At 41.2% G+C, this 16081-nt stretch overlaps 1 protein-coding gene and 3 non-coding genes across 11 annotated transcripts in view; all 4 read left to right on the plus strand.

Annotated features, from left to right (window-relative positions):
• The window catches only part of FCGR1A (Fc gamma receptor Ia), a 43515-nt gene that overhangs the window by 13031 nt on the left and 14403 nt on the right, over nucleotides 1-16081 (plus strand). For 4 of the 8 annotated variants that reach the window (XM_039841434.1, XM_039841430.1, XM_039841435.1 and 1 more), the window contains exons 2-4: nucleotides 5960-6096; nucleotides 9259-9393; nucleotides 14447-14516. Coding sequence is in view for 1 of the 8 variants with exons in the window: in XM_039841428.1 (XP_039697362.1) it covers nucleotides 713-836; nucleotides 5960-6096; nucleotides 14447-14516 (331 nt within the window). In the remaining 7 variants the exon portion in view is untranslated. Of the gene's footprint in view, nucleotides 1-615; nucleotides 837-5959; nucleotides 6097-6723; nucleotides 6744-9258; nucleotides 9394-14446; nucleotides 14517-14631; nucleotides 14780-16081 lie in introns of those variants that run through there. The other 4 variants (XM_039841432.1, XM_039841429.1, XM_039841428.1 and 1 more) reach the window with 4 other exon arrangements.
• On the plus strand, nucleotides 610-681 carry TRNAE-CUC (transfer RNA glutamic acid (anticodon CUC)). Its single transcript has one exon. It is a non-coding gene; the product is annotated as a tRNA-Glu (tRNA).
• On the plus strand, nucleotides 2160-2233 carry TRNAN-GUU (transfer RNA asparagine (anticodon GUU)). The gene has a single exon. It is a non-coding gene; the product is annotated as a tRNA-Asn (tRNA).
• On the plus strand, nucleotides 6520-6591 carry TRNAE-CUC (transfer RNA glutamic acid (anticodon CUC)). The gene has a single exon. It is a non-coding gene; the product is annotated as a tRNA-Glu (tRNA).

The raw sequence follows: 16081 nt of genomic DNA on the forward strand, positions 1-16081 counted from the left end.
CTCTTCTCTACAGGCTGACAGGCATGATGCCTCTGAAAACCAGGTTCTTCCCCGTGAAGCGCGCACTTGGCTTTCCTCCACCCCAACTAGCTTGGGGAACAGGTTAATTTACGTGACAGAATAAAGCAAAACCAGCCGAAGTCTGCACCTGGGGCTCGAGCCAAAGACACGTAGACAAAGTTTCACGATCCCCTACTTGAGCTGGTCAGGGCATGAAAAGGAGCCTTCTACGTGCTGTCATCAGGAGAGACCCCTGAGCTGGTGCATAGATCAGGAAGCAAACGGACTCCGTTCCTCCACCCCGCCGAGGGCCGAGTCCTCAACTTACAAAGAAACCGAAGTTCAGAAAGAGATCATGTCCTGGGCTCTGCCGCACACAGTGCTGAAGCTAGACTAGAACGCTACCCAAGCCAGTTACCTAATGGCCTGGCTTGAGCCCAGAGCCTCGCCCAAGCTGAGAGAGGTGAAGGCGGTGAGCAGCCGGCCAAGGGCTGGGAGCCCTTTCACAGGTGCATTCAGCCCTGGCTAATGGAAATCACATCCACTTTTGCTTGCAGGAATCTTTCATCATTTACATATCAGGACACCAATGCAGAGTTTGCTTGCGGCTCCCTGGTGGTCTAGTGGTTAGGATTCGGCGCTCTCACCGCCGCGGCCCGGGTTCGATTCCCGGTCAGGGAACTACTTTTGATTTTTCTCTCAGTTGATTTAAATGCTGGTGGGGCGCAGTTCCAGTGTTCCAGGCATCTCCCAGCCTGAGAGAGGCGAAGTGGGATGTCTTTTCCTGACTTCCAGACTGACTCCAAGCGGACACAGTTATCCCATCCTGATTTGTGGTGCGTTTTCAATTGTTACCTCTCCTCAAAGTCATTAAGGAGCTTCTGTTTCTAGGATCTCAGTGGAGGCCAACACTGAGTTTTAACACAAAGTCATTAAGGAGCTTCTGTTTCTAGGATCTCAGTGGAGGCCAACACTCAGTGGAGGCCAACACTGAGGCCAACACTGAGTTTAACCAAAGTCTAGGTGTGGCTAAATTAGTGGTTTCAGCGCCAGATATAAGGTGTAAGGGGAAAATAATCAAGTTGATAAAAAGGTGAATTTTAAATACATTAAAGCACTTTAAGGAATTTTAATAATTGACATCTAATGGCATAGAAAATTTTTATGTCGTATCATATTTCTAAAGATGACTACTTGTATGCATCAAATTGGCTTAATAATTTCACTCTAAAAGCTACTTTTTATTGCCCCTCAGATTTTCTAATAATGAAGAAAATATTGATAGCATAGCATACCTGTTTGTACAAGATTGGATTTATTTTCTTTTCAAAACCTTAATTTTGAGCTTCCTAAATTTCCTATACTGGTTTTACTGGTCAAATAAGCAAACTTTAATTCCACGGTCTCAGAGACAGGGACTATAGTGTCCTCACTCTATGAATTTTGACGTATAATCATTCCAATCACTGCGCTGCCTTGTTCTTGGACGACAGGTACTCGTGTTCTTTTCTTTCGTGCCTGCTCTCGGTTTGCCGCTCCCCTCCTCTCGATACTGATACGTGATGATAAAAAAAAAAAAAATTGCACCCCAGCAATTCTCATTTCCCCAAATCCTGCTCGAGCCTCTGCACGGGCCTCCTGGGAAGTCCCCTTGTCCTCGTCCACGCGTCCCCCGCGCTTTCCCGCCTCTTCGCGATTGCCGCTTTTGACCCCTCCCACCCCCACTCCTCTCCGGCACCCGCCCCACCGACCGCGGCCGAGTGGGGCGAGCCGAGCGCCGGCGGCGCAGACGGTCAGGTGCAGCCGGAGCAAACGGGAAGAGCCATCCCTGGGAGGCCGCCGGTAGTTCGGCCTCCCTCGGGCCCCACTCGGCTCAGGCCCTGGGGGTCGAGGCCCGGGGCGTCTCCGGGGCGTCTCTGGGGCGCCGGCATCCGAGGCGGGAGTGGAGCTAGGCGGAGCGAGGCCGTTCAGCTGCCCCTCTGTCTTCGGAATCGCCCAACGCACGGGTTTCAAACGCGAGCGACGGGCTGCGTGGACTCCACGTCTTGGGTGTTCGGAGGCTTTGGAGCCCGCACGGCCGTCGGGCAACCGGCGCGTGGCTCCGCCTAGCGGTGATCGATCGCTTGCTCTGTGCTAGCGTGAGTCCGGGGCTTCCGCGGGTCTCTGTGGCGCAATCGGTTAGCGCGTTCGGCTGTTAACCGAAAGGTTGGTGGTTCGAGCCCACCCAGGGACGCGTGCTGAACTTTTAGAAAGTGGGTCCTTCTCTGTACATCCCCTCTCACCTCTACGGGAGAGAGGCTTCTTCCCCTACTACATTCTAGATACTGTGTCTTGTGCACAACAGGAGGACCTTAGATCCTAAGATCTTCACACCCTCTCAAGAGAGCTCGGGTGGAAAACAGCTTCACGGTAAATCCGGAAATCCTCGTTTGTTTGTACTAGGATTTATTGAACCTTTTCCATACACTTTTCAAATTAAGTTGGTTCTGTCATTATACGGTTACAAATAATGCTGTAGCCATCATTCTTGCGTGTATATCTTTGGCCATTCGTACAAGGATTTCTATAGGGTAGAATCCCGGACGAGCAATTGCTCCATCGCGGCGTTTACATGGTTTCTATATGACTCCGTTGTCTTTCCTTTGTCGGCTTATTAGCTAGCTAGTTTCAGCGACTGTTTTAGGCCTTATGGCACACATCTGTGGAATGGTGCATGCTGAACGTGGGAAAGCTTGGATCAAAAAGCAATGATTTATTAGCAAACTATTGGAATTAAATACACACACACACGCACGCACGCACGCACGCACGCACGCACGCACCCAGCCAGTTTGAGGGAATCCCCACAGGCGTGAGTTGTGATAATCAGCGCATGAAAAAGAAGTGTGATTTTTGTGCAGGTTGTCAGTAAATTATGGTCTGCTGACCAAATTCAGCCCACAGCCTGTTTTTGTAAATAAAATTTTATTGGAACACATCCTTTTACTCATTTATGTATTATCTATGGCTGCTTTTGTGTGACAATGGCAGAATTGAGAAGTTGCAACAGAGATAATATTGTCTACAAAGCCAAAAATATTTACTGTCTGGTGCTTTACAGAAAAAGTTGGCTGACCTCAGTCTAGCAGACTGAAAAAGTGAATTAAGGAAAATTGGAGTCAGTAAATTATACCCAAAGAGAAGTCATTTGCATGCTGAAATATTTAGGTTCAATGATCACGATGTCTGTAATTTATCTTAAAATAGTTAACAAAACATAATTAAGTAGATATAAACCATTCTGATTTCTATGTCCATAGATTAGTGTTGACTGTTTTTTGAAATTCTCATATGAAATTACTTTTTTGTTGTCTGTTTTTTTTTTCATGCAACATAATGTGTTTAAGATGCATCCACATTGTTGAGTGTATTATTTTAGTGTTATTGATGAGTGTTATTCCCGTGTATGACCATACGGCCATTGATGGGTAGAGTTAGTTCTTGTGGCTACTGTGAATATGTTTGCTATGAATATATTTGTACAAAGCTTTTTGTAGACAATGAAATTGCTGTGTCATGGGGTATGTGTAAATTTAATTTTATTAGAAACTGCCAAACAGTTTTCCAGAATGGCTGTACTATTTTACCTTTTAAACAGCAGTAAGATATACAATGTTACTCCATGTTCTCATCAGCACTTGGTATTCTCTGTCTTACTCATTCTTGTGGGTGCATAAAGGTATCTAATCATGGTTTTAATTTGTGTTTCCCAAATAAGTAATGACGTTGAGCATCTTTTATGTCTTTTGCCCATTTAGAAATTCTCTTTTGTGAAGAAAGCTTGTTCCAGTATTTTGCTCATTTTTAATGAGCTTGGCTTTTGTTATTAATTTCTAAAAGTTCTCTATATATTCAATATTTGAGTAATTTTCAGATAACAATATTAAAAATATCTTCTCTCATTCTGTGGCTTGCCTTTTTACTTTATGATTTTTAAATTTTGATGAAATCTAATTTATTTTTTCTTTTATTGTTAAGGCATCTTACTCTAAGACATCTTTCCTACCCCAAGGTTGTGAATATATTTTCCTAAATTTTCTTCTAGAAGCTTTAATGTTTTAATTTTCAGCTTTTAAATATATGATTCACTTCCTGACCTCAGCACAATACTTAACCACCATAGAATCCATGCCTTGCTTCCACACCAGAAACCCAGCCTCCCAGAAAATTTAATAATCTTTGATATAAAAATACAATAGTTTCCTGCTCTGCTCCTTGACAATTACAGATCCGTGTGCTTCCATCCCTCACTCCTTTCTTTTGCTCCCTCTTTTCTTCTCTCTCTTCTTCTTATAGGAGACAGGGTCTTTGTCAGATGTTTTGTGAATATTTTCTCTGTGACTTTCCTTTTCAATTACTGGATATTTTTCGATGAGGAGACATTTTATATATTGTCTATTTTACCATTTTTCTTTTTTACTTATTTTTTTCTGTGTCACATTTAGGAACTCTTCGCCTACCACCAAGTCATAAGGATATTCTCATGTATTTTCCTCTAAGTTTTAGTTTGTAGGTTTGGTTATGATCCAACTCAAATTAGCTTTTGTGTATATTGTGAGGTAAGAATTATGTATTTTTTCACTATGTAGATATACCATCGTTCCAGCACATTTGTTGAAATGATACTCTTTTCCCATCTGAATTGTTTTAGTGCCTTCTTTTTTGAAAAAAAAAATTGACCATATAAGGTGGATCTATTTTAGATGTCTCAATTCAGTTCCATTTATTTATATGTGTATCCTTTCGCCCCTCCAACACTGTCTTATTTATAAACAGCTTAATAGTAAGTCTTAGAGTCTTCCAGGTTTGGCTTTTTCACACAGCTCAATAAATTTTGAAATATGTACATACCGAAGTAGGCAGTCAAGATATGCTATCACTTAATCCCTCTCATTTCATTGCACATGCCCTCACATATTATGGCTGACCCTTTAGCTAAATATCTTCTATTGCAGCCTCTGGAGAAAATAAATCTCCAATTACTTTCAGAATTGACTGAGAGATAAAATGTCTGAAACACTCAACAATGACTCTAGATTTTGCTTGGGGAAAAAAAATCATTTTCCAGGCCTTTGGCATAGGGAAATTTTCTTTCTATTATTTATGACCATGAATACAGTGTCTGATTTGCAATTTTCTGTTCTTTGCAGAGAGCTAGTGTCCCATGGGAGGCCCCTAACTTACTGGACTGAGGGTGGGGTTGCAAATTGGAGGCCGAAGAAGAATTGACTTTTATTGTATAGAAAAGATGATGGGCAGATGGTGACACAAGGTGTAGAGAAGAGTAGGCTGGAACTAGAAAGTTGATTTCAGAATCATGCAGTGATTGTCAGATTTTGTAGAAAGGGGAGTTAGATGTTACCTGTCCAAGGAAGCAAAACTTTCGTGGAAACAACTGATATTTAAAGGCCATTTTATCAGGCTTTGTCATTATTTATCACCTTTTTTCCTGTCTTTGTAAAAATGGTACAAAGCAGCCTTCGTGTACTTGTTATATACCTTTGGGATGTGTATTTCAAAGAAAAACTATTAAACTTAAAATACTCATCTTAAGTTCCATCAACAGTGCACTTTTAATAAAATGAGCCCAACTCAAGGGACAAACCTACCTGGCTGAAGTGCCCTTCCTGGGCGTGTGTCATTCTTAACAATAGGTGCTTTTCCTTAGTGTAGTGGTTTTCGTATTTACCCCACACCTGAAAGTCCTCAGAACCTGTCGGAAACCGTTTTCTTTGCTAAAGATTTTAAAGTACTCTTACTCCAAGTGCATTAAAAATAAATTTACCATTTGAATCCTTGGAATCCATCAAAAGGGAGCGACGTCGCAGTGCTACAGTTTCAAGTGTTGCCCAACCGGGAGGGAGAAGAAGGGTCGCTTGCTCGCGGGTAGTCAGGCCAAGTCTGTCTGCTTTGATTCCAGCTGGAGACACTCGACTCACCTTCACCAGCGACGCGACGACTGGGTCAGCGGACGCTGACTTCATCTTCACGGTGCTTTTCGATGAGGAAGTCTCAGGATTTCTTTCCTTTCCCTTTGCTCTATTTCCAGCGACTAAGGTAGGAGAAGTGGGGGTGCCGCGGGCTGCGCTTGGGGGTGTGGAGGGAAGAGCGCGTCCAGGTCAGGGCCCCGGAGCCGTCTCGGTTCCTGCACCCCTCGGAGTTCTTTCTGAGGTTGGGAAGTCCGGGGTCTCACCTGGGTGCCTCCCCTCCCGCCTCCACCCGCCTCCACCCGCCCACCGGGAGACTCGCTCCGGAACCTGTGGACCCGGGGGCCTCGGGGTGCGTCCGCTGTACGGGAGAGCGCTTGGCATTTCGTGTGAGGCTCCTCTTCTGGAGAAAGCGGGGAGGGAAGGGCTTTCAGGAACAACGCCTTAAAGACGGGCACGCGGCACTGTGAAAGAAAAAAGAAGGAACGGCTTTTCAGGTCAGTGCGAGGGTAGCTTTAGCCAGAAAGGTCGAAAAGGGGAAACTCTTCGCACTTCCCTGGTGGTCTAGTGGTTAGGATTCGGCGCTCTCACCGCCGCGGCCCGGGTTCGATTCCCGGTCAGGGAACTTCTTTTCTTAACCGCTGTAGTGTCTGCTGATTGGGTTCTGCATTTTCTAAGTGCTAAACTTCAGCTTTTTTTCAAGACTGGTGAAGAAATGGGATCAACGATTTATTGAAGATACATTCCGGGAATTGAAACTGCGAGATGAAAAGCAGGGTGAATTAAAAACTCCCATACACACTCCACACCTATTACATAGCCAAACTTTATGATTTCATCCCCCGGCCCCCCATTTAAAACCAACACAAAAATTATCGATCTTTTAGATATAATTTTAAACTTTATTTACCATCAAGCAATCTTGTCATAGTCAATTTTCCCCATAGACTTTAAGTCCAAAAGAGACAAACTGGAAGAACTGCCTAGTATTACAGCAAACTTGAATTCAAGACTCTCCGTTCTCTTCTCTTTTGATTGTTCATGCTTTCTTTCCAGATAAAATTAGTCGCAATAAAAATGTAAGCCCGGCCTTTTTGCTTGCAGTGTTCTTACTGGTCCTAAATTTTGTGCATATGTAGCTGTTGCTTGTGTGGACCTTGAAAAGGAACATATTTGCCAAGAAGGACTCCTGGTGGTTAACTGGGCACAAATTCATAACTAGGCTCTAGTAGCCATTGATCACAGAGGCCTCTCACCCACAGTGCATATCAGGAAAAAGCCACAGAGATGCCAAGCCTCTTGCACTGCGTTCTTGCCGACTGAGCCAAACCTTGTAAGGGAGTTCTTGGAATCATATTTTCACCTATTGGCTGAGACCTGTTCTGTCCCATTGGAGCTGTGCAGCTGTATCTTATCTACATCTTTACTGATCAGTCAGAGCAACTCCATAATAACCAATCAGAATATTGGATTCTAAGAAAACAAGTGGTGCTATTCAGACCAATCAAATTGTGTAAATTTGGATTTCTTATTTGCATAAAAATGGGATCTCCAATCAGGGATCAGGGTGGACAGTTTCTCTATGTAAGTAGGCCTCCCTCATGCCTGGAGGGAGCAGTGGTTTCTTTTGGTTTCTTCTAGAACTGTGGTTCTCCAGTTTGCAAACTGTTTACCTGAATAAAGTTTCTCCTTTTTTGGCACCTTAGAGTGGGGATTCCTGTTAATATTAGGTTAGTGGCGGCAAACTTGACATTTGGATGGTTTCATGGGTATACTCGACCTTTAGGAATTCCAGTGGATGGTGCACAGAGGGTCCCTAAATCCCTCTTTGAAAGTGTTTGCAGATATGAATAAGCACCAGATATAAAGGTAACAGCTTCTGAAGACCTAAGGCTGCTTGAAACCAGAGCAGATTTTTAAAAGCCACAGAGTTGTTGTTTTCATAATTTAATTTTCATTTCGATGGTCACTTCTTTATTTCGATGAGAACTTTAGTGGAAAGAATTTCTTTATTGGATCTTTAATCTTTCTATATTTTTAGTTCTCTTAAGAAAATTTAATGATAAAATGTTAATGTAATAAATTATAATGAGATAAAATTTGGTAATAAAATTTCACTTCTTACATTATTTACATTGACATAGTTGGCTTATGCTGTCATGTGTTTCCCACTTTATGACATTACCTGATGAATTATGTTCGACTATGTAGTGATACATAGCATTTTACATATATTTTTCATATATAAATAATATGCATGTACAATGCAACTATTTATAATTCAAAAAGGGAAATATAATGGGAAGGTGTTGGTAACTTCTTTGATAGTGTAGCCTTGAATTCATGCCATATTCTCATATACTTTAGAAGACTGTGCTATAATGTTAAAATGTCATTTTGTGGCCACTTGTGTCGCCCATTTCCTGGCCCAGCATGATGCACAAGAGGAGTGATAATAGGAGAAAATGGCCTTTCAAGAACTTGCCTAATACAACTCTTATTATTACTTGGAATGACATCAGAAAATAAGAGAAAATATTCATATAGAAAAGGGAAATTCTCTACTTTCCCTCTTCCCCAGCCCTTAACACCCAATGGAGGAGCTAATACTTCTCATTCTTCACATGATAGGACAGTTACTGAGCTTCCTTTTCCAATAGTTGAGGACCTAGTATATTAAAACACACAAAGAGGAGTGGCTAGCTACTTGCCCCCACTCTTTTTTATCTGAGCATCAAAACTGTCAACTTGGCTGATGTTAAGGGGAGCTCCCAGTTCTACAGTCCCACTCCACCTGCCTTCTTTCTGACCCTCTTCTCTCATAAGACTTGCACCATCAGATTTGTTTGGGGAAGCTTGGTAAAGGTTACTTTGTGTTTAGACAAGAAGGCTTCTGAATTTTGTTGGGGTTTATGGGTCGCTCCTGCTAGCAGAGGCCCGATAACACTTCAGTTAGAGCTGTTGAGATTAAAATTTTTGACTTGCCAATCAATGGGATATTATTTATACAGTGAAACTTTGGACGCCAGAGAGTATAGGCACTCATGCTAAATTTTGACCCATTAACTAGTGGCAAATGTCAGGGGAGTTTGTCCCATTAGCACTTTTTACATGTGACAGTACCCCAAACAGAAGCATCTTCTCTAACACTTTAAGCATGTAACTCATTGATTTCAATTATACATTTTCATAACTATACACTGAATTGGTTCAGAGGCCTCACTTATAACTTGAACTGGTTTTTTCCCCTCTTTACTGCAAGTTTTATGCATATTCACATTCTCTTTTGCAGGAACACAGACCAAAGAGTTGAACACTTACTTGCATTTGATGCACCTTACTTGCACCTTACAGTAGCAGCTGGGAGACCATTTCTCTGTTTGCTGGAGAGACTGGGGAGTTCAAGGAGGTGTGACCAGACTGTGAGGTGAGGTGGAGCATCCTGACCTTCTTAGAACCAAGGTCAGGATGCAGGAAAGAGAGGGATCAGAGGACATGGAGGGAGCAGCCTTGCTACAGTAAGCACAGCTCTGCAACTGCTTTTGGTTTTAAGAGGCCATCTACTCAGTCTCAACAAACTTAACAACTAAAACACTATTTAGGTGGCTGTTTTCGATCTTTCCTTGTCCCTACTCAGCTTCTGAATGTCCATTCACACTTGGAATAGTAGAAGGACCCTTACTTCCCCCTCACACTCACCACTTGGGAAGCCTTCTCATATCCCCTAACCTGGCCCACACAGTCCCTTCTATCTCTCCAAGAAGGCATTGTGACCTCACTGGCTCCAAATTTGTTAAGCAGTCTAGCAGTCCCCAATAGCATAGTAGCAGCTGCTAGGAGTGCTTGTCATACTTTTGTGGAATTGACTGATAAGGAGACAACAATCTCAAAGGAATTGAGGTAGTTTATTACTTAGACACACAACATAGGCACATGTAGCATGTTGACCATTCTCCATATCCATAATCCCACAGCGTGACATCACACTGGAGGACAAGAGGACACACAAGTAGTGGCTCGCTCTGATATAAAGGAGCCAATTTCACAGTGCAGCTAAGCAGTTTTATAGCTTGTAGTTGCACCGTAGAGGGCGGGGGCAAGGTGGAAATTTTCATGTCTCACCAGAACCAGGGAGGCAGGTGAGAAACTGCCTACTGGTAGCCTGCCCCACGATAGGGAACCTCTCAAGCTAGATCAGTGATAAATAGCCTTACGACAGCCCCTCACAAGACTGCCTGCCTTTCCAGGTTCCAGGAGGCCATTCAGCCAAGATTTGGGTTGCACTACGGTTGAACCCTGCCTATGTGACCTGTGTGGGGAAGTATAAGGTCACTAGAGTGCCACAGCAGAGCCACTTCCCTACACCTCGAACCTTGAAGAGGAGTTTGGCTAGATATAATATCTTTGATTTGCACTATTTTTTAAATCTAAGTTTTTTGAAAAACTTAGCAGCTCCACTGTTGCCTTGCTTTGTATTATTGCTACTCATCCAATTCTCTTGATTTTATAACTTATTTTGCAGTTTTGTCTGTGTCGTCTTACATCCTAATAGTTTTACTATGATAATGTCTTGAAGTTGGTCAATTCTGGGTCAGTTTTCCTTGATAACTGTTGAGCTCTTTTCATGCGACTCATTATATAAGTAATCTATCATGTTCCTTTTTATAAATCAACTCTACTAGACTGTTCTCTCTAAAGCCTCATCCCTGTTTAGAGAGAAATCTTTTAAAAAGAAGAAATTACATATCGCAGTACAATTTATATTCAACAGAGATTCCCAAACAAGTTAAAGTAGTAAAATGACCCTGATGATTTCAACACTGTATTGCCAGATGAGGACTTAAAAAAAATTACCATCAATTTCTAAACAAAGTATAGAAAGACATAATGTCAGAATAAGGAAACCTCTGGATATGAATACATTTATTAAAAAAAAAAAGAAATGTCACTGGTTTGAAAGTAGGTTTTAAAAGCCCTTAAATTTTAAGCTATTCATAGATTAAAATATTTTTGAAAGAACATTAATCACCCGTTGTCTCTAATGCATCAACACCCGTTACTCTTAAAGCAAAATCTTTCATAAGAGCTTCCTAATGTGTCAAGAGGTATAAAAGAAAATTGTATAAACAGTTTCTAGATTCTGCAGTTCATTCCCCCTTTTAAGAAATATAATTTTCAGGCCAACCCCTGTTGACACACATGGCCAGGTACTCGGGATCCTTCTGGAACACAGATGGGCCCATGGGACACGCAGAGGCCATGGCAGCTGACCACGTTAACATGATAATTTGATCTTTAGCTTTCTAGCTGTTTTCCTGGAACATTATAAGGGTGAAATATCAACTACGTTGCTAAGCAACGCTGTATAATAAAAAATGACTGCTGATTGAGGATATACTTAGACTGGGAAAAATAATAAGTATCTGGTGAGAAGCCATAGAGTTTTTCTGAACGCAGAGACTCTTGTAACTTGACTTAAATCTTACATAGACATTCGAAACTATGCTATAAAGTTTTTTCAAGAGATATTGGCTCCTGTAGGACATGAAGTTTCGAAGCCAGAGTGGCTCCAATGTCTCTTACTTCCTCACACCTCACACTTCAGCTGTCCTGGGGTAGAGAGTGAGGGGTGTAGAACGGGGGGAATATCTCCTGAATGACTGTGTAGATTGCTGTGCAGTAAGGGTGACCTACAGGGAAGAATAATGCCTGAGGCTGCCCTGCTATAGCAAACTGTGGTTCTGTATCTTTCTGAGTAGCCTGGTGCCATATGTGGCCTATGAGAGCCTTGTGATCTTAAGAGTTTACTTGAAGCTAAGAAAACCCCCTAGTGGGCAAAATTCTTCCAAATTTTCCTTTGATTCATGAACAATATAGATATCATTGTTTTATAGCCTTTCATAACTCCAATATCTCTACTATTTCAAAGGTAGGTTTTTGTTGCCTGATGTGTCTGCTGGTTCTTATGCATGAAGTCTAGTTTTTTTGTGTATGTTCATTATCTTCGAGTATGTACTACAAACTGTATTTGAAAAAATAACTTTCAAATAATTTGAGACCTACATAAAGGCTTTCCTGTTAGGCACCTGGGGGTACTCCTAGCTTGGAACCTCCTTAAACCTTAAAAGGTGTGACAGATTTCAAGGCTTTCAAGGAAGTAATAGAGAAATTCTACACCAGTTTTTATCCTAGAGATGCTTTTGGTGGCTGTGACCCTATAGTGAGATAATCATGGGATTCTTGCCAACTGTGAGGATATCTTAGACTGAGAACCCAAGAAACGAATCTGAGAGTGGTCATTACAATTGTTTCCTACTTGAATAGTTATCTCATGTCCTGCTTCAAAATGATATCCAGAAATTATGGCTTGGGACCATATTCTCAATTTTTAGGTGAAAAATAGTCTCCCAAAACTTCAGCACAATAAATTACTCCCTCAGATGACAGTGAAGTGTATGGATTTGGAATCAGAAAAGGATGAGTGTTCTTTTCAGAGATAGAGAAATTGAAAGAGCAGTTGAAATTATGCCATCCAGTCCTCATGACTTATGCATGAGGGAAATCCTTGCCTTACCCAACTAGCAGATACTGAAAGCCTCCAGCAATAGAGCTACCAAAATGAAAAATAAATTTTGGTCTAGCTCAGTTCCCTTCTGATTCATATGCTCTTGAAATTTTGAAAACATTTTACTCATTTTTTTTTTTTACTGTTTCAGTATGTATATTTCTTTTGATCTATCTTTAAGTTCATTGTTTAGGTTTAAAATTTGTCAAATACTGGCAGTTTCATTTGGTTCAATGTAATATATTAACTGAATGGGCAAATTTGAAATTTGCTTATAGGCTGCTAAACAACATTAAAAAAAAAAAAGGCTTTGCTCATTTACTCCTATTGACAGTGTATAAAAATATCCATTTTCTTTCATTCTTTCCAACGTGATATCAATAATTTTTATGAACATGAGGAGGAGGTGAGGGAACTCCTGACTGATAGCTGGTCAGCCCAAAGGTGACAACTTGGACTTGAGACTGGCTTCTGAAATGGGGGGCAGTCTTGTGGGAATGAGCCCTTAACCTGTGAGCTCTGTTCTAACTCTGGCTAGTTAGTATCAGAATTGCTTAATGCAAGGAGGATCACCTCAAACTCCCACGCCCCCCCTCCCCCCCGATATAGGTGGTGTCAAAAGCGCTATGAGTAGAGGAAATAAGTTTTTTTTTCTTTTAATGTGCATGAAAAAGAAGCTGCCTTTAAACTCACTTAGCTTGGTAAAATGAGTGTCCCACAGATCTCTTGTAGGAAATAGCCCTTCCCTATCTGAGTTTTCTGAACTGAACCAAACGCCTTCCGTTTGAGCTAGAATAACAATTTTTCTAACCGAAACTGGGAGGATAATGATGTGATCTCAAGAAATCCTTGAACTCCTAGACCTCTAATCTCATCTGTTTCATTTAGCCTCATAGACCATACTTTTTGAAACTGTAGAGACAGGACCGAAGGCTGGACCATGTAAGGGACAGCATTGTGTCTAATGCCAAAAGAACAAAGACTTGGATTAAGAGGCGTGAGTGGCAGAATGGGAAAGAATATGGTTGTGACTTTGGAGCCACCTCAGTCCTCCCTGGGTTAGCATTTGTCATCTTCTTACTTAGGTCGCTACTCAGGAATTCTGTTCAAGCCTTTGTGACTCAGAAGTGGGCACAAACATAGCTACCTTCCTTCCTTCCAAGACAGTTTTCAACTGACAACCTTGACATAAACCGTGCATTACACCCATGTTATATCATCTTTATGGAGTCAGGTGAGGAGCAGGAAGACCAGATGATCCAGTCTGGAATACCAACTGTCTTGAACAGGGTCTTTATTGAGTTCTACCCTAATATCTTAAAGTATAGTTGTAAATAAAAATGTCTCTCTTTGTCCCCCTTGACTACAAGAAGCTTGTGCTCACCCTCTGACAAGTCAGAGTTTGACAGTACCCCACGTGCTGAGCCACCATGAATATGTACGTGATTTATTTCTTGACTCTCATTGCATTTCTGTTGCAAAGAACTACTCTTCCCCATAGGGAACCTGGCTTTGACTGAGTTTCAGCCTCCTCCCCTTCCACATGATAAAGCTCCTAATTGCCTGAGAAAAGATTCCTGAGTTACAGTGTAGAGAGAAGTATACTCAGAGTCAACTAGCAATAATTCTGTGTCTGTTAAATCTTATATCACTACTGCACAAAACTAGACTTGGAGCTAGTTTGCGTGTCTCTACACCATTTCACTTTTTGACTGTGATCAACTTACTTGACCTCTTTTCGCTTTGTGTCTCATGCACAAAATTGAGATAATAGTAAGATATTCTCAGCTAAGTAAAACGTCAGAGTGTGCCAGCCTTGTTTAGATGGACAAATCTACTTAAGTTTCTGTTACTCGGCCTTTCTAGTAAGTGTTTTTTTTTTTTTTTTTTTTTTTTTTTTTTTTTCACTTCCTAGAAGCTATTGGGGGAAGAGAAGTTAAGTTGTGGAAACGAGGAACAAGTTACACTGTGGAACAAGTTACACTGTGAGTAAAAGTCAACCTTACCCATATGCACTGGATACAATCCTAGGAAACAAAGTCACTGTGCAGACATTTTCAGCAATTAAGACTCCTTATGTGCTTCTTCTGATTCCCAAAGGACAAGATTTTCATTCAAATAACTTTCTCCCGTGACAAAGTATTGCCGAGTTCATCAACCCCACCTACCCACCCCTAGTGGTTCTGTGAGTGTTTGAAAGTTTGGAAAAACTGATCTGACTCCCACAAACCTCCATCACAGAGCGAAGGTGAATTATTGTCCGGAGTATGCTGGAGGAACTGTAGGCAGAAGCATTAGCTCAGTCACTAGAGTAGAAACTAGATGAAATAGTATCGCAATGTAAAATGCTCTTCAAACTGTCCACTTTATTTATAGCAACATTTCCTTACCACTGCTCCAATATGCCTCCTCTCATAGGTTATTACAAGGAAAATATCACTACCATTATTCATCGTTAATCCCTCAGAATATTGAAGGGCAGAGTAAAGTGCTTAGAGAAAGTCTGGGTTATGTTGCCATAAAGGGGGTCACTTTTTTCTGCATATCTGTCCAATGTTGAAAGGATTGATAGTATGCAGATAGTCAGCATCTTCATAGATAGATGTGCCATACGCTGAGATAGTTGTGAGAAAAAGTGATAAAATAGAGTGTCTATAGAAAACGTTCTATATGTTAGAATTCCACAACCACGAAGTTTGATAATATTCTGTTGCCGCTGCTTGGAGCATGAAATTGGTGACAGGATTCTCCTGAAAAGAGTTCATCCTGGTGATTATTTTTATAAAAAATGCAAGATACATTTTTAGGAAAATCACTAAGACTAGAAATAGGGTATAAAACTCCAAACCATGAGGAGAGGCAAATTAAAAAAAAGAAAAATAGCAAATAATAGAAAAACTCAACTAAAAAAACCAAGAAAATATAAAATATTTATCAATAACCAATAATCGAAACATCCTGAATCCAAACTTATGGGATGTAGCTAAAATAGTAATTAGAATAAAAAGGAAACTCACGTAATAGGCCAGAATTCTAGGTTGACAGATTCTTTTTCTTCAGTGCCTAAAAGATATTGCTACATTGTCATCTCGCTGGCATCGTTTCCAATAAGATATCGGATGTCATCCTTACTTTCATTTCTCTGTCCGTAACATATCTTTTTAAAAATTTTTTCCTGGATGCTTTCAAGATTTATTTCTCCTTATTAATTTTGAGTGATTTGCTCATGATGCCCGTTTATTGTATTCTTCATAGCCATGTGTGCACACGTGCTTGGGTTTGTTAAGTTTCTTGGATCTATGAATTTATAGTTTTCATTAAGTTTGGAAAATTTTTGGCCATTATTACTTCAAACATGTTTTCTGTCCACAACTTACCCCCCTTACTCTTCAGAAACTCCCCGCAGATCTCAGGAATTCTCTCTCTGTGCAGCTTTCTCCTTTCCTCAGCCATTTTGGTCTCTCCAGACTCTCAGTTCCATCTTCTAAACTTAGGGACTCCAAGGCCCTCTGCCTGAGTCCCCCTCCCTGCCCCACAGCCTGGAGGTGAT

Source organism: Pteropus medius, unplaced genomic scaffold (assembly GCF_902729225.1).
Source record: "Pteropus medius unplaced genomic scaffold, Ma_sr-lr_union100, whole genome shotgun sequence".
Taxonomy (NCBI): Eukaryota; Metazoa; Chordata; class Mammalia; order Chiroptera; family Pteropodidae; genus Pteropus; species Pteropus medius.